The sequence below is a fragment of the Poeciliopsis prolifica genome, unplaced genomic scaffold (genome assembly GCF_027474105.1).
Source record: "Poeciliopsis prolifica strain line A6 unplaced genomic scaffold, Auburn_PproV2 SCAFFOLD026, whole genome shotgun sequence".
Lineage (NCBI taxonomy): Eukaryota > Metazoa > Chordata > Actinopteri > Cyprinodontiformes > Poeciliidae > Poeciliopsis > Poeciliopsis prolifica.
Window position 1 is genome coordinate 3,289,842 of NW_026562401.1, and position 23,181 is coordinate 3,313,022.

At 40.5% G+C, this 23,181-nt stretch overlaps 3 protein-coding genes across 3 annotated transcripts; all 3 read left to right on the forward strand.

Annotated features, from left to right (window-relative positions):
- The first annotated feature begins 401 nt into the window (after positions 1-401).
- On the forward strand, positions 402-5,266 carry LOC129371177 (26S proteasome non-ATPase regulatory subunit 4-like). Its single transcript, XM_055047611.1, has 10 exons — positions 402-454; positions 2,328-2,468; positions 2,549-2,663; positions 3,128-3,214; positions 3,539-3,607; positions 3,695-3,910; positions 3,997-4,105; positions 4,225-4,362; positions 4,718-4,773; positions 4,861-5,266. Exons 1-10 carry the CDS (start codon positions 429-431, stop codon positions 5,029-5,031), a joined length of 1,128 nt encoding a protein of 375 aa, XP_054903586.1. The 5' UTR covers positions 402-428; the 3' UTR covers positions 5,032-5,266.
- A 5,904-nt stretch (positions 5,267-11,170) lies between these two features.
- Positions 11,171-13,428, forward strand: LOC129371493 (piggyBac transposable element-derived protein 3-like). Its single transcript, XM_055048095.1, has 2 exons — positions 11,171-11,222; positions 11,713-13,428. Exon 2 carries the CDS (start codon positions 11,713-11,715, stop codon positions 13,426-13,428), a length of 1,716 nt encoding a protein of 571 aa, XP_054904070.1. The 5' UTR covers positions 11,171-11,222.
- A 1,135-nt stretch (positions 13,429-14,563) lies between these two features.
- On the forward strand, positions 14,564-22,838 carry znf687a (zinc finger protein 687a). The gene is made up of 11 exons (XM_055047612.1): positions 14,564-14,652; positions 15,054-16,917; positions 17,481-17,742; positions 17,823-17,983; positions 18,482-18,666; positions 18,821-18,997; positions 19,083-19,245; positions 19,336-19,557; positions 19,652-19,764; positions 20,467-20,569; positions 20,662-22,838. The coding sequence occupies exons 2-11, from the start codon at positions 15,070-15,072 to the stop codon at positions 21,277-21,279; spliced, it is 3,852 nt and encodes a 1,283-aa protein (XP_054903587.1). The 5' UTR covers positions 14,564-14,652; positions 15,054-15,069; the 3' UTR covers positions 21,280-22,838.
- The last annotated feature ends 343 nt before the right edge of the window (positions 22,839-23,181 follow it).

A 23,181-nucleotide genomic window follows, 5' to 3' on the forward strand; every position in this document is an offset into this window, starting at 1 on the left:
CATTTAATTATACGCTAGAAGCCAGCCCTGCTTACTTTCTCTAAACTGATTTCGAAAGTTGTTGGAAAACCATAAGTACCTCATGAACTATGTACAGTTCAGTTTCTGATTCACATCTTTCACTGATTTTACCTCACATGGTGCCTGCGGCAGCATCTCTTTCAGAGATTTATACATTGTCTTCAGCTGTTCTGATTTCATAAAAAGTTTTTAACAGATTGCAGACAGCAGAAATATGTCGAGTTTTAACATTTTTGTTGCTGTGAAAGTAAAATATAATCAAGCTATTTAATGAATGTTTCACTGATGGTTAATGAGCTTGGGAACATATCTTTTATGATATGCTGTCTCGGGATAGAATTGAGTCTAATGATACTTCATTACCCAGAAGCCTTCACGTTGACGTATGAGACGTAGACGGCTTCAAGATGGTGCTGGAAAGTACTATGGTCTGGTAAGAAATTCGAAATATGTGTATAAATTCAACAATTTGGATGCTAGCTAAGTTTGGAAGAGGTTATAACATAAGAAATCGCGTTTATAGTTTTTGTAAATGTTTGTGTTACGCAGAAATGTCTGGTTTACGCGCTTTGTTTTGTGTTTTATGTCTCCACTGAGTCACTCTTAGCCACAACTAGTAGCTAACCGTTTTTGTTTCAAATATAGCCTTTCTACAAGTACCTTTTTTGGTCAGAATCTTTATGTCTATATTGTTCCCACCTGGTGATTTTATAACCCAATTGAAGAGTTCAGGTTGTTTCCGTCGGTGAAGGGAAATGCTTCTTTGAAGCGGTTTAGCTTTAGCTAGCTAACAAAACCAAAAAGCCGCTGTCATTGTTGTGAGGACGAGTTTGTACCTTTAATTCTGCCAGCAGACAACATGTTATTTATATTTTGAAAGGAAAATGTAAACCGTGTTAAATAAAGACTTATAAGTAAATCAAATAGTTCATATTTTTGAGAACATTTGTCGCCTAAATACAAAATATCAATCATAGCATGTTTGAATCTGAATTAGCTTGTGCGAGCAACTCCCCCTGACATACTGAAATCCCTAATAAATTATTGGATTTTTGCAGAAGATTTATGACCTAATGATTCCTCAACAGAGACTTATTCCTGTAGACTAAAGAAAAAACTGAAATGGAGTCTCACGGTGACGTGGTCAGACATTCTTGGGTGTTTTCTTCCAATAATCTACTAATATTTACATATTGAGATACATTAACTAAGGGTATTATGTTCACACACCCTATGGCTCCATCACTCTGAAAAGTGGCTCGTGGTGCTCTGACACTAGTCTGGCATGTAACTAAAATATCTTGGATTTGTTTTTTGTAGAATTCATTAATATCAGAAGTTGGCTCACTACATTAGGAAAGATGAATTAGAAAACTATTACAAAGTATCTTGGGTTCCTGTTGATGAGGGATGGCAAGAAAAAGAATGAGATGGATAAACTTGACTCTCTGACAGAGTCCAGCCTTCACTTTGAAACAAGATAGACTGTTTTCCAAGATGGTAAACACAACTTATGCTTTGGGCATACGTACAGCAATCAGGCAACCCTTGAAAGCCGCCCTGAATCCTAATTGTCTTCCTCAGATCCATATAATAATTGTAGACTAGAGAAGCTTACTCCAATGACCCCCTCAGCAGTTCAGTGAGGGTAAAGATCTGTTTCACTGTGCCAAGACTAGTAGTGGCATGAAGTTCAACAATCAGTCGGACCCTTCTCTCAAACACCCCAAAGTAGAATTTCCCAGGATGGCAAAAAAGTGTGATACCATAATAGCTGGAGCAAACCTTCGAAGGCTTCTTCCATCATTGAATGACGTCCTCAGTTCATGGACACAACTTACTGGCTTACTGATAATCGAGATTTCCGCCTTCCACCAATTAGCTTCTTTTGTCAAATAGTTGCTGAGGAAGTAACTAGGTTCTTCAGTAAGAATCTGAAGAACAGCCACTATTCCACTGAACTGAAAAGAGTCAACAGTGCTGGATTTATATTAAATCTAACCCTACATAAAGAATGATTGCTTGTCTTTGATTTTAAACAGCATAAAGTTCCTTTTTGCCATCATCAAAAAATCAAATGGGAACATCTCTTGAATAAATCATTAGTCGGAAACATTACAGCCAAAAACAGTCGCTTCATTTTTCCCTTCACACTTTACTAAGAGGTGTTAAAAACAATTTTTCTTGCTTTTTGTGTTACTTATCCATGTCTTATTAGTTTGTAGCCATTACTTGTCTAATCTGTAATATTTAAATGATTTCTCTAACACGGTTTATGGTTTTACCTACCCTTCCCCCCCTCCCAGTGTGGACAACAGTGAGTACATGCGAAATGGAGACTTTCTGCCCACCAGGCTGCAGGCTCAGCAGGATGCAGTTAATATCGTTTGTCACTCCAAGACCCGCAGTAACCCAGAAAATAACGTGGGCCTCATCACCATGGCAAAGTAAGGGGGACTGTGCTTTACTTTGTGCACTGACATTTAAAGTGTTATCTAACAAAGCCGCTGTTCTGTCCCCCGTTCAGCAACTGTGAAGTGCTGACCACCCTGACTCCAGACACAGGGAGGATACTGTCCAAGCTGCATGCGGTGCAGCCTCGAGGAAACATTAGTTTCTGCACTGGAATCAGGGTGGCACATGTGAGTCTGGAACTGGTTTATTGAATGGTGTTTCTCTAGGAATCAGTAAGGTATAGCACGTTATTCTAGTGCAATAAAATCAATACATGCAGTATAGTTTAATGTAGAGGTTGTAGGTTTGGATCCAATGGAAAATGAAGGAATTTGTATTTTATGCACCAATGCATCTCAATGTTTAACTGATATCAAACTCAAACAGCATTAAGGAACCTGCTGTCGACATTTAGAAAAAAGTGGGATGTTTTTCTTTTGTAAATTTGCTGCATTTAATAAGCAGGGAAACATAATTTTTTTTCACTAATTAACTGGGCCAATTAAGGTAAAACTGGCTCAATGTATTACTCTTTGGGACATTTTAAGATTTCCACAGTAAAAATTTCTTGCTGTTTCTTCTAAATTTTCTTTTTCAAAAACATGAATTAGCCTTCATGTGTTTTGTTGATGTGGTTTCTTTCTCTGAGCAGCTGGCGCTGAAGCACAGGCAGGGCAAAAACCACAAGATGCGCATTATTGCATTTGTGGGCAGCCCAGTAGAGGACAATGAAAAAGAAGTGAGTCAAGTCTTGACATTAACTCTCCATATTCATGTGTTATTAGATGTTTAAGGCCTCAGACACAGTATTTACACCGGTGATTTAAAAAAAGTAGATAACTTAGTGAAAATAATTGTACGATAAATTGTGACGCCTAAAGAAGCATGATGGGCATTGAATATTTTCCAGAATGTGTTTTATCATTGCTGGATTGACTAAGAAATTAAAACAACAGGGAGTTACACAACTGGTTTAGATTTGCTCAGAAATTCATCATTGATGAAGCTGTTTAATGAGGCTTAAACAGTTCACTTAAACTAAAGTGGGGTTTTTTTCTTGTAGTTGGTCAAAATGGCAAAGCGTCTGAAGAAAGAGAAAGTCAATGTGGACATCATTAACTTTGGCGAGGAGGTAAATTTAAAGCTTCAGACACTTTGCTTCATCCTGTTGGCCCCGTTTGGACCAGTGGCTCTTTCTGAACCATTCTGTCCTCTGCAGGAGATGAACACAGAGAAGCTGACGGCTTTCATCAACACACTTAATGGCAAAGAGGGAGCTGGCTCCCACCTGGTCACAGTACCTCCGGGGCCCAGTCTGGCAGATGCCCTGCTCTCCTCACCCATCCTGGCAGGGGAAGGAGGCGCCGTGTTGGGTCTCGGTGCCAGTGACTTTGAGTTTGGAGTGGATCCCAGTGCAGACCCAGAGCTGGCCTTGGTAGGAGACAACTTAGCAAATCTAGTGAAACATTTTTTAAAGTTTAATTGATAATCAGTGGCTTGAAAGTGTCTTGACTCTTGCAGGCTCTTCGCGTTTCCATGGAGGAACAGAGACAAAGACAGGAGGATGAAGCTCGCAGAGCTGCTGTTGCATCAGCGGCTGAAGCCAACATTTCCTCCCCTGTAGCAGACGGTGAGAAAAGTCACATAACATGATCGAATCAAAGATGCCGATTTCAGCTCATTTTCACTGTGTGCAACAGACAAACAGGAGGGTGCAAACAACGCTGCATATTTTTCTGTCTCCTCCAGAGTCGGAGGATGCCCTGTTGAAGATGTCAGTCTCACATGCAGACTCGGCTGCACCTGCTCTGCCAGACTTCAGCCGCATGACAGAGGAGGAACAGATCGCCTATGCTCTGCAGATGTCCATGCAGGGAGCTGGAGCAGGTTCAGGAATATTAATTTTTGTAAAAAAAAAAAACAAACATTCAGTTTCTGATGCAATTCTCGTTATTTAATAACTCTTTTCATCAAAATTGGTAGAACTTGTTTCATTAGTTTGGAGTCCTGGCTACACATTCAACTCTAAAAAAATGGTTAGAAATCTTTAAAAGACCTAAATTAGCTTGACATTCATGCCCACGATAAGCCTGTTGACATTTCTGACCGGGACTGTACATTTCTGCTCCATTTACAAAACTATTTTCAGTTAATTTTAGGTTATCTGACCAAGTCTAAATGTCCATCTGTTAATAGCATCCCCCTTTTGTTTTGCATAATCTTTCTTTTTTTCATCCTGCAGAGTTTGTTGGTGAAGAGATGGACACAGGTGCCGACATAGATTCCAGTGAGGCAAAGGTCAGCAGCGGCTGGTTCAGTGTTCGACTAGGTATTTCGTCTTTTTTGGAAAACTTGTGGTTAAAAGCTTGTCGTGTCTCTCTACAGGATGAAGAGGACTATGATGTAATGCAGGATCCAGAGTTCCTACAGAGTGTTTTAGAGAACCTCCCCGGGGTCGACCCCAACAATGAGGCCATCCGGAACGCCATGGGCTCTCTGGCTTCCCAAACGGGCTCCAAGTCTGACACCAAGAAGGACGAGGAGAAAAAGAAATGAGCGTTTTAGAGAGAAGAGATTATTATACTGTGTGATAAATGAGACTTCTGAGAGTTGTTTTGCATGTCTTTACCATGACATTACATTTTAACCCAGCATAATTATTTTTCCCTCTGTATAGAATGTAAACATTCTTCGGCTTTTGTTTTTGGGCTGTTTTTCACCCCTTTTTCATTTTTGTAATGTATCTCCTCATTAACATAGACACATTTCTTCAATAAATCTACAGAATGGAGTGTTTGAAGACCTCTTGGTGTCCTGAATAACATAGACACATTTCTTCAATAAATGTGTCAAGCAAACTTTTTCTGTTAATAGTGATTTTGGTCATACATTTACATAGACTTCTTAGTATTAAGATGGGGGGAAATAAAAAAACATTGGATTTGAGTTCAAGGATTTAAAATAACATTCCAGGTAGTTTGAAGGGAGAATTGCATTTATTGTCCCTGGACAAGCTAATGTTTTGACATCTTCAGAGGAAGGCCTGTGGACGTATTGGACTAAAGATGTTGAACATGGTGAAGAACAGTGTTGTATAGTAACGAAGTAAAAATACTTCACTACTTAAGTATATTTTGGAGTACTTCATACTTTGCTCAAGTATGAAATTTTTTTGATAACTCACTTTTACTTCACTACATTTCCGAACTTAATTACATTTTACTCCGATACATTTTCAATGTGTGGTTTAGTTACTCGTTACAAAAAAGCGAGAGAGAAACGCAAATGTTTTGATCTACCTACTGATCGACTGCAACAAAGCCTGCTTGCCTGGGCTTGTTCATCTCCACCAATAGGATGCACAGGTTTCGCTCCTCCCCACCTACGTCAGAAAGTCCAGCAAACAGTCTGATTGGTTAGTTGTGTAGGTTTGTGCCGTTAAAATGTTCGTTTTTGCAGCTTTGGTTTCCGAGATATTAAAATGATTTTTTTAGACCATCCAGAGTTCACCATCCCCGTATTTTGCTCCAAAACAAACCAAAGTGGGCTGGTTCATTTTGCAGGTTTGTGTCGTTAAAACAAACGCAGTAAAGTTGTTTTCGATTTGGATTTTGGCTGTTCCGATATTGGAACAGCCAACCTCGGCGCCTAGCTCAAGGTTGATCCGATTCGTGGACGCTGATTTCTGCCAGCCGGTCTCTAGGACTCCCCCTTCCTCAAGGTGTCGGAGTTTCACGCAGGGAGAGCCAACAAATTTTAACTCTCCTGAGAAACTAATGGAAATAGATTTCTTGCCTTGTGACCAACTGACACAAAATTCATGACACAAAATATTGAGTATGAAGTAGTCATACTCAATATTTTTAGAAATTGTAATCTTAAAAAGTATATATTTTGGATGGCCTAAAAAATAGTTTTTAATATCTCGGAAACCAAAGCTGCACAAACGAAAATTATATTGGCACCAACTGAGCACAAACCAATCAGACTATTTGCTGAATTATTTGAGTAGGTGGGTTTCAGCTTCACGGAGGTCGGTTTCGCTTCTCCCATTAAACACCAAGTTAACTAAAAAAGCTCTCCCTCTTCAGATGCCAAATAAGCTGCATTTCCCTCCCAATTCTTTTTTCTTTTGCATAATGACCAGTTGTTGCACCTATAGCTTGTGAAATAGAGTAATCGTAACGTTTTTTTTTCTTCATGTTGGCTGCATTTTGGCCACTATTTATTTTTCTAATTTTCAGCACCGACCTTACTGAAAGGGAAAACTTGAGGCTTATAGAAACTTTGTATTTTCTGTCCTGGAGGGTTTACTAAGAAGCTGGTTCAGTTGTAAAGCAGGTTAAGTTAACCTAAAGCAGGTTAAGCAGTTGTAAAGCAGGTTAAGTTAACCTTTTGGTTTAGGTAAAGCACCTACTTTTCTTAACTAAATTATGCCTGCAGGTATGTCTATTAGTAGGTTTCATTTTATAAACGTTGAAGTTGTGGAATATCTTGTTTATGCAACATGATTGTATCATGTTTTTGGCTCAAACATGGAATTATTTAGTTAACAGTACATGATATTCTTTTGTTAATGTAATAAACCCTGAGGTTCTTTTTTTACAGTGCATGGAGGGGACGTGTAAATGTGTGCATGTGTGTGTATATTAAATAACCTGTTAATTATGTAGGGAAGAGAGAAAATGGAAGAAAGTTGTTAACATGAGGAAACGAGCACAATGTGGAGGTAATCATATTCTGACTTTTGGTCCATTAGTTTAGTTTTTAAAAACTTTTTAGGCTCTAATAAAGTGTTTTAGGCTCTAGTAGCCGTTATTTTTGCAGTGGTTGAACAGGAAGTTATTTTCTTTTTCTACACAGTTTTCATGTTGAATTGCACTTTTTTTGTTCAGTTCATCTTGAATTTGTTATTCTAAATAAAGCCTAAGAGAAAGATCACAGTAACTTTTATCTTTGATAAAACCTGTTTTATCAAAGATAAAACAACTTTGGGCTTCTTCACGGTCCAGATTATTAAATTATGATTACAATTACCATCTAATTCCATGTACAGATTTAACTCTAATCTTCATTTAACTGGAACCTGAAAAAGTCTAAACATGTTAAATCATGTTTTTTATGTTTGGTATGAAAACTAGTGATGGTGAGATGAAGCCTCATGAGGCATTGAACCACTTGATTCAACTGGTTCGAGAAAGGGTTCATTTCTTGAAGCTTCATGTGCTCACGAAACCACCTACTGGCCAGGTGTATAATCACAGCCAGCTGTATCTTAACACGTGATGCATTGAATTTTTGTCTATTATTGGTCTTGGGAATGACGTCACAAAAGGTGTAGGACGAAATTATTTGTCTAAATTATGTATATACATATGTGTATTATAAAATATTGTTTGAATGTATTCTCCGTGTGTAATTTTTCCCCAAATAGTCGTGTCATGTGACATGGCATGTTGTGTAATAATGTTTATCTGTGACTCTAGAAAAATGGCTTAATCAGGCAGAGGACAGTGAAAGTAATTGTGGAACTAGGGAGGGGGCAGTGAATAGGCTAATGCTTGTGTAACTTGGAGGATTTCATGCATTTTTATTAAGAAACAACAATTTCTCCACAGTTTTTGGTTTCAAACGATTCCTCTTTTTTGATACTACTTCTCCAGCCTTTGAAAAGACATGCTTCTAAATCTCCGATCTCTCTCTCTTTCTCCTAAACTCTCCAAACACCAAACTAACTGTCTCAAACTAAATAACCACTATCCAAACTCTGCTATCCAAACTATCAAACCTCTATCCACTCTCTCAACTGACCGCTGGAAAATGGCAATTAATTTTACAATTGCCATTTTCCAGCATGTGTTGGAGTTTATAAACTGTTTTGGGGACGAATTGCAGTGACCAACTGACCTGACCTGCATGTTTAAGGGGATGTGGGGGGAACCGGAGCGCCCGGGTAAAACCCACGCAAACACGGGGAGACCATGCAAACTCCACACAGATGGTCTCTGTGAAGACGCAGCGCTAACCGCTGCGCCACCGTGCTGCCCACCATTTTTCTATTGGGTTGGGAGGATCTATTTTGTCAATCGGGAGAAAAACTGTCTTTTTAAAGACAAAGTTCTGTCTTTAAAACTTTGTTTTAAAACTTTAAAGTTTTAATACTTTAAAACTTTAAAGTTTTAGAAATTTAAAACTATAAAGTTTTAAAACGTTAAAACTATAAAATTTTAAAACTTTAAAACTATAAAGTTTTTGATAAATACCAAATGAATCTTTCTTATCCTTCTCATTCTTTGTTTTTCTTTGACTTAAAACCTAGAAATTTTTTCAGTCTTTTCCAGATAGTTTTCTTCGGTTTCTTTTTACCGTCTAAATCCTGAAGGCCACTTTCTTCTTGGGTCATAATTTCCTCAATGGCGTCAGCGTCTTTAGAACAACCTGGCTGTGGTTCTGGTTCTGGTTCAGGTTGTCCAGGTTGTTCCTCGTCTGAATCCATGTCATCATTTGAATCAGTAATCGAGTCGAGATGGCCGACTGATGTTTCCTCCTCCTCCTCTTGTTGTTGAGGACTTGCCGTGTTAGATGACGGTAAATTTGTTGAGGGTTCAAGGATACTTTCTACAGAAAAACTTTTCAGTTGGTTTAGTTCTGCTGATTTTTTAAGTGAACTGATGTCACTTTCATATCTAATAGAGAGGTCTTGATACAAAATGTCAACCTTTTTTAGTTCTTCCATGACGTTGCTCAGCTTCTCCTGCAGGCACTTAATCTCAACTTTTGATGTTTTCTGCAGGACGGTTTTTTCCAATTCCAATATGTCGATGAGCTTCTTTTTCTCTTCTGTCTTCTCCAGGAATAACCTTCTGTCTTCATTTATTTGCTTTTTCAGGATTTCTCCACTTTCTCTCTCGGCTTTAAGTTTGTCGGTCAGCTCCTTATTTTTCAAGAGTTGTTCTAAATTATTTTCTTTTTCTTGCCTGAGCTCCTGTTGGCATCGCTACAGGTCTTGTTTCAGGATTGCGATCTCTTTCTCATGAGTCAACATCAGATTATTATACGATTTTTGGGTCCTCCAATTCTCTCTTCAACAGTTGTTCTGATTCTTGCATCAACTCAATTTCCCCGACATTTCTTTCCTCATCATTTCCATCTCGATTTTTACATTATCCAATAATTGCTGTTTCTCACTAATCTTTTCATTGTAAAGTGTTTGTGATTTTGCCTCTTCCCTCCTCTGTGTCATGTCAGCGTTATATTTGGCATTGAGCTCCTGGTACAACCTCTGGAGCTCCTTCATTTCTTCCTCTAGGACCTTATTCTTCTCTTTCTCAACATGAAGTTCGTCCATAAAAGCTTCAACTGTGTGAAAGCAGGACACCCTCACTTCTTCATATTTCTGCTGTATTTCTTCCTTCTCCATATCTTTGACTTCTAGCTGAGCCTGAGAAGTGATTACACCAAATTTTAGGACTTCCACGTCTCTGAACTTCTCCAGCCTTTCCAGTTCGGCCTTCGCTCTGCAGGCTTGATCAAAATATCCAACTTTTACCTCCTCTTGTTTCTTGAGTTGAAACTCCATTTCTTGGAGCTCTTCCTCTAGTTTCTCTCTCACTGCAAGCCTTTTGGCCTTTTCCTTGTTCAAAAGGACGTTCAGTCGATGGATCTCCCTTTCCAAATCATCGGGGTTGGCAGTAGAGCTCCTGCTTTGGGGGTGTTGGTGGTTTCCCCTCCTTGTATTAAATCTCATCATAGTTGGTCTTGCACTTTGCTGAGACATTTTCTCAAACACTATCAATAAAATCATCGATAAAAGAGTTTGCGAGAGTCTGAACTGGTCAGTAGTATTGCGAGCAATGACAAATATGCAGAATTGTGTTGCATACAATTCTGCAGAAAACCCCATGTATACAATTAGACACATGTAGTGGACTGATAATTCAACAGAGGGTAGTAACTTTCTCACCAGAGGCCTTTCCACTGATACTACAAGACTGCCATGGCAAAGGACTGGGACACATGCAGTTTCAGCAGGGAAACTTTGCCAATTTTAGAAGGTTAAGGTAAGAAACAAAAAAATGTTTTGGGGTGAATTATCAATAGGAACACTTACTGAGTTGATGCAATGTAAAATTACTTAGTATGTTATCATAATTTTTTTGTAAAACCGTGTTGAAAAGTAATGTATCAAATTTGATATAGTGGGTCAGTTAACTCGAAAAATTAGTCTTCATGTATTTTACATCACGTCAAGCAATGTACAGTCTTTTTTCATATAAACTAATGACATGTTTGCATGTGTAGCCGAGTTGATTTTATTTATTTATTTTTTTATAATTATTATGAACCTTCTCAAAACACTTTTTTTTTGTTGTCGGTGTTTTTTGGTTCCTGATGTTGTTCTGGGAGGATGATTATTGGTGTGGCACACAGTGGGGTTCTGTGGGATAGCTGCTGCTGCAGCCAGGCAGAAGCTGCCCACACAGCTACTGGTAAGACGTGCTAATGCTAGCCCTCATTCTTAGTGATGCTTATGTTGTTCATAATTGTTCTCACACTTTTGTACTGCATAAATTATAATGTTAATTGTTTTTATGTGTCTTAAAAAAACTTTAGGTTCAGTTAGAATTAAACTGTTGCCCTTTAAAGTTGTTTGAAATTTTCCCTCCAAAATGTTTGTAGAGCTGCTGGGATCTGACTGGTTGTGTGTGCCACACCGACGGTTGACTGTGTCCCACGTTGTGTTATAGGTATGTAATAAATGGACAGATTTCTGTTATAGTTTTAATTTAATTACTTTATATGTATTATTTTACATAAAGTAAAAAAGTTGAGTTTTGTATTATAATTTGGATTTTTATTCATATTACTTTGCATTATGCATTAACATATTTCTTTGATGCTGATTTGTACACAATTTTATTTTTCTTTATTCCATTTGTGGTTAATGTAAAAAGTGAGAAGCTGCCTACACAGCTGCTGAGCTGCTGGGATCTGACTGGTTGTGTGTGCCACACCGATGGTTGAGTGTGTCCCACGTTGTGTTATAGGAATAAACTGACGCAGATCCTGAGTCCTGCGTGATCCATTTCACAACTGCTACACATGTTCATAATTTGGTACATTTATAGCTTAAAAATAGATATGCAACTTGCACCTTTTGCTTATTTTCATTGAAAACTGACCAATTCAAAGATAAAACAAACACTGTTTTTTGTGCCGGTGTGTTTTTTTTTTTAGATGGCAAAGACATACAGTGTTGAAGATGTTCTGAAAATGATCACGGATGGGAATTCAAGTGACATCGAGCAGCTAGGGGAGGATGAGGATGAGGAATGGACTCCTGCAAGGATTGAGGAACACCCAGATAGCAGAGATGATGAAGAAGAGGAAAACCCAGATAAGGATAATGATGAAGAAGCACCAGAAATCCCAAAGGACAAAACATCAAAGCAGTCAGGAAAGAGCAAAGTGGAAAGGAAGGAGTATCGCTGGAAAAAAAAAGAGTTTGAAGCCCCGTCTGTTGAGTTTGTGGAACCTGTTGAAGAAGACTCTGAAGAGAGGCTTGACTGGACACCATGTCAGTACTTCAAAGATTTTGTGACAGAGGACATGCTACAAGAAATTGCAGAAGAAACAAACTTGTACAGTGTGCAGAAAAATGGAAAGTCGGTTCACACAAATGCCCAAGAAATCGAGCAACTTCTGGGTATGTATATGCACATGGGGTTAGTACAGATGCCCAACGTACGAGCTTACTGGGAGATGGCGACAAGGCACCCCCCAGTTTGTGATGTGATGTCAAGGGGTCGATTCCAGAATTTGCTGACAGTGATTCACTTTCAGAATAACCTCAGTGTGTCTGAGGATGCAAAACAAGATAAAGTGTGGAAACTCAGGCCATGGTTGGAGAAACTACGCCAACGCTTTCTTCGCATACCACCTGAAGAATGTCACGCTGTTGACAAAATCATGGTGCCTTTCAAAGGAAAATCACATCTACGGTGCTACATGCCCGGAAAACCTCACAAGTGGGGGTTCAAGATGTGGGGACGTGGTGGGCAAAGTGGCTATCTATATGACTTTGATGTGTGCCAAGGGGGAGGAAATCTTGACCAAGAGAAATCTGATGTTGGTGCTGCAGATGTTGTCCTGAAAATGACCTCAACCCTTCCAGCAGGAAAGAATCACAAAGTTTTTGCTGACAATTTCTTTACGTCAGTTCCATTGGTAGAGCACTTGAAACAAAGAGGAATCTACTACGTAGGCACAGTCCGAACGAACAGGGTGAAGAATTGCCAACTGATGGATGAGAAAGAACTGAAGAAAAAGGGAAGAGGGTCACTGGATTTCAGAGTAAACCAGGAAAACAACATCATTGTGAGATGGTCTGACAACAAAGCTGTGAACCTGCTCTCTTCTTTTGTTGGTGTTGAACCTCTGGGCAGTGTGAAGCGTTGGGATCGAAAAGCCAAAACCCACATAATGGTTCCCAGACCGGCCATTGTTGACACTTACAACAGGTTCATGGGAGGCATTGACCTTCTAGATATGCTTTCTGCTCTGTACAAGTTCAGCTTCAGATCCCGAAGATGGTACATCTACATTTGGTGGCACACCATCACAGTGGCAGTAATCAATGCATGGATCCGCTACAGAAGAGACCTGGAGAAACTGCATCCCAGGCAGAAACACCTGCCCCTGCGAAGGTTTCAGGCCTCTGTTGCCACTGCCCTCACAAGTGCACGAAAGGTCAAAAAGCGTGGCAGACCTTTGTCCTCTCCGGAAGCAACGCCAGCCCCTCCTAGGAGGAGGAAAACCACTGAGTTGCCCCCTGATGTGAGAAAGGACGGCCTCAATCATTTCCCAACATGGGAAACCCGACAGAGATGCAAGCACTGTGTGGGCCACTTTTCCTATGTGTTCTGTGAGAATGCAGAGTGCATCTTTGTCTGAACAAGGACAGAAACTGTTTCCAAGCCTATCATAATGCAAAATAAAACGTTTTTTCTACACATCTTGTGAACCACAATATGTATAGAAAATAACTGAAATGTTATGTTTTCCTTTGGTGGATTTGTTATTGCTGCATTATTGTAGCACTTTTTATGTTTGGAATTAACAATTTATCTGAGTTGTTTGTGTTTTATTATGTTTTTATTTGTTCAAGAAAGAATAAACTTTGAGCATTGTGACCCAATGTATCAAATATGATACAAAATGAAACTCATATATGGAAAATGATATTTGAATGTTTTTTTTTTTGCTTTGTTCAGAGGGACCAATAAAGGCTCCAGTTTCAAAGATTTGGAATTTTCTGTCAGTTATTTCATGTTGTGGGCTTTACAGGGATGGTGTATTAGTTTGAATGTATTTTTTCATTATTTTAAACAATGAAAAGAATTGTAGAAATAACTGCAGATAAAATCCTGTCTTTGCAAAAGATAGTACTGACATGGGAAACTTATCGCTCAAGTAACATTTCACAAGTGAAGGCTCAATTTTTCTTCAGAATTGAGCTTTCTCCATTTTTAAAACACGACGTAGTGGAAAACCTTTTATTTATTTATGTTTTTATGTTAAAAACTGCTTTATTTGAGTATGTGGAAGTTATAGATTACAATAGTAACAATATCCTAATGATAATTAAGTACTAATTAAAAACAAAAATTTATTTCTATTAAATTATTACTGCAGAGTACTATTAACAATCCAATCCCAAACGATTAATAATCAAATTACCTAGTATTATTATTGAAGCGATGACGTTTATTTTGAACACAGCCAAATCAAACTGCATAACGTAAAGTAGGTAGAAGTAGAAAAGAAGTGTTCTCACTACTTTCTTCAATATATATAACAGTCATTTATATGAATCATTTACATATTTGACCCAATTCTACACATCGACACAATTATGGTATACAAAAAATATATAAATAATGCTTATTTTGTGTGGTATTTAGTATTTGATAATCTATTTGCACATATAGAAAAGAGTAATCTAAATAGTGATATGCTAATGTTTGGTTCAGAGGACCGTGAGGCTATTTGTGCTCAGACTGTTGACCTGCTGCTGCTGCTGCTGCTGCTGCTGCTGAATCGACTGTCGCAGAGTTTTTGACGGAAAACTGACGGGACCAGGAGGAAAAGTCAGGAACCAACTTCGCTAACCGTCAGGTAGCAACATTATCTGTCAGTTTGGCGATGAAGGAAAGCGCAACGTGTATATGACGCGATTGAACCAGACCGTGATTCACTGACCGCCTTATTTGTTACATGAAGGCGTTTTAAGAGCTCTGTGGGCGCTAGCGCGGGATGCTAACAGTTAGCGGCTAACGCTGCTAGCTCCAACTTGTTGCAGATAAAGTTTGAAAGCTCTTTTTACTGTCTGACCTTTAACTGTTATTCGTTGTCTCTTGTTTTGCACACATCAAATACCTGCATGCACAGAATGCGCAGCCTGTTTTGGCAATGCAATGGTTTTAATTCACCAGCTGCTCGGTTGTAACTCAGTATTAACTCGCAACTGTTAGCCGAGTTCACGCTGCTATCACTGACTCAGCTTGCTACTTCTGCAGGTTTCGGGGCTCGGCGATGGGGGACATGAAGACCCCTGATTTTGATGACTTGCTCGCGGCTTTCGACATCCCTGACATTGACGCACAAGAGGCCATTCAGTCAAACCCAGCCGAGCAGCGGGATGGAGGTGCTGCTAGTGCGCCCGGGGGAAGCAAGAGTGGGACCTCTTCATGCTTCCCCAGCTCTGAGCCGCCTGTGGTCAGCGTCATAGTGAAGAACACTGTTCGCTCTGAGTCTCTGGAGGAAGAAGACAGGTCTGCAAGGGATAAAACTGATAATCCTCCGAGCAGTGCCTTAACCTCTCAGGTTCCAGTCAAGTTAGAGGATTTCACTTCAGAGTTGGAGCCCAAACTGCCTGCCAGCGCTGCCATGGAGCCTCAGATTACCAATGGCTTTGAGGAAGCTCAAGCTATAAATCAGGCACAGGCCAGCGCACAACCCTGGTCCGAGCCTCCTCCTTTCAGCTCCCCGCTGAGTGATAACGAGGGCGACGAAGGAGCCGGACCCACCGCTGATGTTATTAACAGTTTGTCGCCCCTTCTGTACCCGCAGTCTTCAACGCCAGCTGGTACCACCCGATTATCTCCTCGCTCCCCACCTTCATTAATCCCTTGCTCACCTCAGCAGGAAAAACCTGCTAATCCTTTGTCGCCTCCTTTGCAACAAAACGGAAGCATGACAGTTGAAACCAAATGTGATGCGGACACCGATGAAGATGAGTCCGATCCGGACTTCGGGAGTCCGCTGGTGATTCAGGAGAGCCCAGAATCGATGATGTTCTCCCCTCCAAAACGCAAACGGCGAGAAAAACTCATTTTGGATCATCCTCTGGCGTATGAGGACACATCTTCTATTTTTCCGCAGCCTCCCAGTCTTTCTGCAAAACCTAAATCCCCAAAAGAGGAAGAGGAACGGCCTTCGAAATCTAGCTCTTCCTCCACAGCTCCACAACCCCAGAGCCTCTCTGCCATCGACACAAACTCAGCGGCACTGAAGGAGGAGAAATACCCAGAGCATGTGATCGATGAGAGGGACTCACCCGAGAGCCCCCCACCCAGTGAGACCGGGCTTCTGTTCAACAGGAACAGAAGCTCTGATTATGGATCAACATCAGGCTCAGATCTGAATCAGGAGAAACTCCTGGAAAAAGATCCTCCTGCTGAAGCTGAGCAGCAAGAGGGGGACAGATCTCAGGAAACTGAAGATCTGGGTGGAAAGATGACAGCAGATGGAGAAAAATCAAATGAAAATTGCCATGCTGGTAGCGAGCACACAGAGACACCATCCTCCCCACCCAGACCACTCAAAGTTAAAATTAAAATGCCAATAGGCAGCATCACAAGAACTGTGACTAATCTGGCTCCTAAACGAATCGCAAAAGCCTCTACGAAAGACACGGAGAGCTCCAAACCATCTTCAGAAGGCCAAGCGGTAAAGTCCAAAAAGGAGCTGCAACAGCAGTCGGACTTAACTACAGCGGCAACAGCAGAAAGTGTCAGTACAGTGAAGGAGAAAAAGCAGAGAGTGTCCCCCACAGCAGTCAGCATCACTAAGACTGCAACACTGCCGTCCGTCTCTTCCTCCCCCTCCTCCTCCAGGGCCAACCCAGGTGCAATCAACCTCCGCAGCCTTGGCAAGAAAACTCTCAACAGTGGGATCGCCCTGCCAGCACCTCTGGTGCCCCAAACCAGCAGCAGGCCGGCCTCTATAGTCAATAACACCGGGGCGATCATTTCCAAGAGCCAGACCAACCTGGTGGAAGCCTTCAACAAAATCCTCAATAACAAAAACCTTCTGCCCAGTTATAAACCAGATCTGAGCTCCCCAGTACCAGCAGAGTGGGGCATTTCCCTTCCATCACAGGTGAGCCTACACCGCTACAGTTAATTTATAAAGAAATGTTATTGTTTCTAGTAATTTGTAACACATTTTTATCTGAATAGTTAGAAAAAATGTAAAAATTCCTCCACTGCAAAAAACACAAAATTATACAGAGTATTTCTGGTCTAGTTTCAGTGCAAATATACATGAAATAAGACAAAACTAACATTTCATTTCGATTTAAACAAGTAATTCTTTAATATTGATGAAAAAGTACTAAAGGCAAAGTAATCAGCCAGTGGAACAAAACATCATGATCTGCTCATGTAAAATCAACTTAGTATGAACATATTACAGATGTAAAATGGGAAAAATGTCTTATTCCACTGGCAGATTAATTCACTCATAACTAGTACTTTTTAAAAAAATCAATATTAAGGAATTGCTTACTTAAAACAAGCTGAAAAGTTACTTGTTTTGTGTCATTTTAAGTGTGCTAAAATATTTGCCCAAGAAACTAGACCAAAAATACTTGGTAAGATTTAGTGTATCTTCAGTGTCCAGATCAGATGGTCAGTTTTCCCCGTCTGCTTGCTTCCCTGCAGGGCTACCGGTGTCTGGAGTGCGGCGACGCCTTCGCCCTGGAGCACAGCTTGGCGCAGCACTACGACAGGCGCTCGCTCAGGATCGAGGTGACGTGCAATCACTGCGCCAAGCGGCTGGCCTTCTTCAACAAGTGCAGCTTGCTTTTGCACGCCCGAGAGCACAAAGAGAAAGGCCTGATCATGCAGTGCTCACATCTGGTCATGAAGCCTGTACCTGTGGAGCAGATGATCAGCCAGCCTGAATCTGCAGCTGCAGCAGGGGGTGAGAGGAGGATTGTGCCTTTTTTCTCCTTAAAGTGAAGACTGGAATCTCTTCTTGTGATCTTTCTTTTTGTTTTTTAGGCCAGGTCGCTCTAAAGCCGGCACATCAAACTGCACCGTCCAAGAAAGAAACAGATATGTTGCTGTACACAAATAACAAATGCCCTGAGTGTCAGACTCAGTTTGGCAGCAAAGAGGAGGTTTCTGACCATTTTCAAGAGGTCAAATCAGCTAAAAGCACTGTAAGTTTTACTTAGGTGCACTATTGTAAACAAAAGTGAAGGTAGTAAGATGGTGTACCAATGGAGTTCTTTTTTTTTAAAACCGAAAACAATCACCTTTGTATTGTTTGCCTTTTCTCCTAATTAGGATCAGAATTAGGGTTGGAAAGAGAGTTAAACCGATTATATCGTGAACCCTCAGAGCAAGTGGGACAGTGTTTCTTTTTTTATCTGAAGACTGAACATAATGAGAGCAAAAACACGCAGAGGAATTTTTTGAAATCTATAAAAGATACAAAAAAGCTGAAATAAACAGAAGTAGGCAAAGGATGTGACATTGCCGTGTTTCAGCCATATTTGCAGTTTTAGTGTGACAGAATGTGTCATTTATCCGACCCAATGCTTTAAAATGAGTATGATTGCCTCAAGTTATAGTCTGTAGTAATGTGAGCATTTTATGTCAAATAAGTAGTTTTCACCCATTTCTTATCTTATTTATGTCCTTGCTGCTACCTGTAGTCTTGCACAGAGTGCTCTCCTCCCATGCTCCTGCCCAACAGCTGCAGCGCCGCAGCCCATCAGCGAATCCACCAAGGCTCCTCGCCACACGTCTGCCCAGAGTGCGGCGGCACCGCCAGGCCGCAGCTGCTTCAAAAACACCTGCAGGAGAGCTGCTTGCACTTTTCCCGCCGCATCGGCTACAGGTGCATTAAAAGCAAGCATTTCTGTGCTTCTAAATCCCCATAAAGTTGTTTTTATTCCAGCAGAGTTGTAGGGATTTGCTTTCTTTCCTGGGGTTGTTGTTCAAATCCTTTGCACCAGTCATGTTTCTCAGTCTGTTCCCGTTGCTCTGTGCAGATGTTCCAGTTGCCTGGTGGTGTTTGGAGGGCTGAACTCTGTGAAGTCCCACATCCAGCAGGCTCATTGTGACATGTTCCATAAATGCCCCAGCTGCCCCATGGCCTTCAAATCTGCCCCCAGCATCCAGAACCACATCTCAGCTCAGCATTCAGACCTCACGGACGCAAAGGCCATGTAAATACAGTTCATCCATTTTCATGTGCTCCTTAAACAAACCATATTCATTTAAGTTTCCTGACTGTTTTGTAACTCCTTACAGGCTGATTTATAAATGTGTCATGTGTGACACAGTTTTCACTCACAAGCCGCTGCTGTACACCCACTTCGACAGTCACTTAGCCAATCAGAAAGTGCATGTGTTCAAATGCCCTGAATGCACCAAGCTGTTTTCCCAGAGGAACTCCCTGCTGGATCATTTCAAGGTACATGTCCGTATGCATTAAAGGTAACCTCACAAAACTCTTCCGCAGCCTTTGTCTGATGATTTATGTTTGGCTCGTTCTCTACTTCAGACCCACAAGGCTCCCACATTGAAAGAAGAGCTGCCTTCACCTCCAGTGGCTGTCTCACATTTGGCTGGAAAACCAGAGAGCTCAGAGGAGGAATGGATGGGGAAGGAGAAGGTGAAGCCTGAAAGGATGAAAGCACCCGCAGTGTGGAAATGTCGCTCATGCAACACTCAGTTCACAGAACGGGAGGAATACATTTCTCATATGGGCGAACAGCACGGCAAGGTCAGGGGACGCATCTCTAAAGACTTACACTAGAAATTAGGAGGCCAAAATAGAAATGATTTGAAATGTGCTTCTTATTTTCTACAATGTTTAGTTTCTGAAGAAGTTTCCCTGCAACAAATGCGAGAGCTCCTTCACCACCACGTCCAGCATGAGGCGCCACATCAGAGACAAACACAAAGTCATGAGCCGTGGCTTCCGCTGCCAGTGAGTTTATTCAGTCCACACCCTGCTTCCAAAACCCTGACTTATTTAATATCTAATTTTCCATGCCTTTGGGGGAAAATGGCAAACTAGTGTACAGATCTTAGATTTTATTTGTTCAGTTAGCATCATCAGATTAGAAACTCGACAAAAAAGAAATTTATTTCAGCCATTGAAATAAAAAAAAAATTGAAATCCGTAAAAGTAGAATTTTATTTTGATAAGTGATACATTTTGAGCTCCAATTAGGCCTGGATTTTTTTTTTTTACTATTATGTCCTCTTCATTTCAACATTGATGAGTGGAAAACTGATAGAGCAAGGCAGCGTTTGAGAATAAATGATTGTATTCCTGGAGCTGCAGGCTGGGTTTGCTTACTAATGTGAGGATTCAGCCTCTCACTGCTGTCAGTCGCCACAGCTGACACGGATTGACTGCTTAAGATGTGCAACTAATATTGTCATCCCAAACTTTGCAGATTTAAAATCATCATCATATACAGTTTTTTAATACATTGACATTCTAATTCCAACACAGTGAGTGCAACTGCAACAACTTAAAACTACTTCAAGCTTTACAATAATAATAATTAAGTGCAATTATTGCAAAGTTTACCAAAGTTTACCAAAAAAAAAACTTTTTAAATTTATCATGCCGTAATAAATGCTTTTCTTTCTATAAACACTAAGTTTGTGTTGTTTTTAGATATTGTTCTGAGAGTAAGAAAGCGTTCAGCAGCAGGTCGATGTTGGAGCGCCACATCCAGATGAGACACAGCATGACCAGCCCGGGTCAGGACTCGCTTTTGGTGAGCTGCTTTCCCTGCTGAACCTCCAACAGGAAGCTGAAGCTGGAGACAACCGGGAAACCGCTGAATGTCTGTGTCTGCTCTGCACACAGGGGGCCGACGAAGCCGACAGCTCCTCAGAGCACGACAGCAGCTCGGTGTCCCGCAGGAGACGTCGAGCCGCCGTGAAGACGGAGCAGGACGCAGAGACGACGGACAGAGCGAGTCCAGCAAAGAAGCTGCGGTCGACCGCGGCTCCGTACATCCAGCCCGAGTCTGGGTTCAGCTGCGCTCCCTGCGGCTTCACCACGGAGGACAAGCCCAGGTTCCTGGAGCACATCAGCCAGCACAGGCGAGGCGGGACGGAGGGCGGCGGCCTGCAGTGTCTGCAGTGTGGCGCCTGTTTCACATCCCCTTCCTCCCTGTCCCGCCATCGCTTCATCATCCACAAGCTCAAAGATGCTTTCAGCGACAGCCAGCAGAGCCCCGTCGTGTCTCCGTCGCCCTCTGCTGGGAACTCCAAGAACCACGAGGACAGGAGCTCCCTGAACGGCTCAGAGCCGGCTTCACCCACCAGTCAACCTCTGGCAGGTCAGGGGAAGGATGACGACGGAGCGCTGGCCTGTAAGGTGTGCGGTAAACACTTTGAAAAAGCAACAGATCTCAACACACACTTCAGAACTCACGGGATGGCTTTCATTATCGCAAGAAACGCAGGGAAGACTACCTAGAATGAGTAACACAAAGCAAATAGTTCATTTAAGAAAATCTGTAAGTGCCTTTTTGAATCTGTCATTCATATCTGGGCTCCTGCATCTATGCACTAATTCAACCAAAGATTGTTCATTTGAAGCTTGTAAAACAGTTTAATGTTTCTGACTGTTCAAGAAAAGCCTTAACCCTCTGATTCTCAGGATCTGCTGCTTACTTTCTGTTTCATCAAGATACTGATCTGATTTTTAACCTCCCGTTTCCTGCTTTGACTCATTCACATTAATCATGTGCCTGTAGAAAACTGTGACTGTTGTATTAACTCAATCATGCTGTCATCATGAAAGCAATTTCACTTTAATGTTGCTGATTAAACTTTTGTTTTGAGTAATTTTTCAGGCGACTGAGGGGATTCATCAGGAAGTGTTCTCTAAAATCTTCAGAATCCCTGCAGTGGTTTGAATTGTGTTCAGTTTCTGAAAATCATTTTTCCAAAGTTTGTTCTGAGTTTAGTAACTTAACTGTAGATGATTTGTTTACATTTTCACGACGTATTAAAACTAGGTTTCTGTACATTTTCCAGCCCAAATTCCAGACAAAGGTATAGATTTTCAGACTTTTTATTTTGTCATTCTGGACATTGGCATGCAAAATATTTACTTCATAGGCTTCGTGTCTGAACTTGGCCTCTTTTTGGCACATCACTTTTTATTCCCTTTTATTCACCTCAGTTTCAAAATGTCAGTTCTTCTCTGAATTATTGTACACTAAATTTATTCTTTGAAGCAGTCTGCAATCTTTTGTCTGTAAATATAGTTTTCGAAAGCATGTCGGAGTGTAGCGGGTCCAGTTTCAAGCCCCAATCTCAAAAGGTCAAGGGGTCAAAAAAGCAGTGACTGCATTTCCTGATAAATTTTGTTTGGAATAATCAAGCAGCACTATAACCTAAATTGTGATGTGGCACATTGAAGACAAAAAAAATCACCTTTGAAAAAAAATTCTGTGTTTCAGACATGTAGATTTTTTTTAATTTTTTTATTTACATATGTGGGAATGATGAAGTATGGAAAAATTTCCAGTCTCAGTTTAGATTTCTTCTTTTAGATCAAGCGGGAGGCTTTTAAAAATTAATGTTTTTCTCACAGGCAGTGAAAACTCTTCTTTTCAGCTTTATGTTTTCTGTATAAAATTAAAAATGCATTTGTGTGACAGTCAGGGCAAGAAATAATTTATATTTTAAATGTTGATTGCAAAAAAAACTACAAGCTGTGTGCTCTAAAATGTGACTGATTCAATTTACTGTGTGAAACTTTGAAAAACAGCTTTGAACCCCTTTTCAAATTGAATGTACTTTCTGTAAAATGAACTGATTTATATCTTAACAATGAGCTGAAAATGGAAGTAAATGATGTTTCTGTAAATCTTGCTTGAACAGAGTACTGTAAAGAAAAAGTATATTTGATGTCTAACTACTTTTTATGCTTCTCTTAGCAAACGGGAGCATGCTCAGCTTTGTTTTTCTTTAGTTTGAGGCATGTGTAAAACATTAAAATGATTAATGTACACAAATTAAGTTGCACCCGTGGTTACTGATAAATCATTTCTGTGTTCAATGTCACATCAAAGAATTTTCTGCATAGAAACCTTAACTTGGTTAAGATTTAACAGGTTTAGTTTGTTTTTCTTATTTTTAGCCTCTATATCTCCTTAACATAAACATGGCCACTATAAGTGTACTGGTTTCAGTTCTTTCTCTTCAATAATTTAATTTAGTGGGTCAGGCTGATTTTTGGTTCAATAAATAAAATATTTTCTGTTCTTTCACCAAACATGTCAGTGCAACTTTTTTTTTTTCCATCAGCAAAATACTTTATAACTTAAAACATTTTTACATGAAAATAAACCTGAAACGTTTTTTTTTT

What these genes read in the sequence shown, in the direction of transcription:
- znf687a (XM_055047612.1), top strand. Translation starts at nt 15,070, where the DNA reads ATGGGGGACATGAAGACCCCTGATTTTGATGACTTGCTCGCGGCTTTC. An exon ending in TCAAATCAGCTAAAAGCACT is followed by an intron (nt 17,984 to 18,481) that starts GTAAGTTTTACT and finishes TGCTACCTGTAG; the next exon opens with TCTTGCACAGAGTGCTCTCC. An exon ending in TCCCGCCGCATCGGCTACAG is followed by an intron (nt 18,667 to 18,820) that starts GTGCATTAAAAG and finishes TGCTCTGTGCAG; the next exon opens with ATGTTCCAGTTGCCTGGTGG.
- LOC129371493 (XM_055048095.1), top strand. Translation starts at nt 11,713, where the DNA reads ATGGCAAAGACATACAGTGTTGAAGATGTTCTGAAAATGATCACGGAT.
- LOC129371177 (XM_055047611.1), top strand. Translation starts at nt 429, where the DNA reads ATGGTGCTGGAAAGTACTATGGTCTG. An exon ending in CTGGAATCAGGGTGGCACAT is followed by an intron (nt 2,664 to 3,127) that starts GTGAGTCTGGAA and finishes TTCTCTGAGCAG; the next exon opens with CTGGCGCTGAAGCACAGGCA. An exon ending in CATGCAGGGAGCTGGAGCAG is followed by an intron (nt 4,363 to 4,717) that starts GTTCAGGAATAT and finishes TTCATCCTGCAG; the next exon opens with AGTTTGTTGGTGAAGAGATG.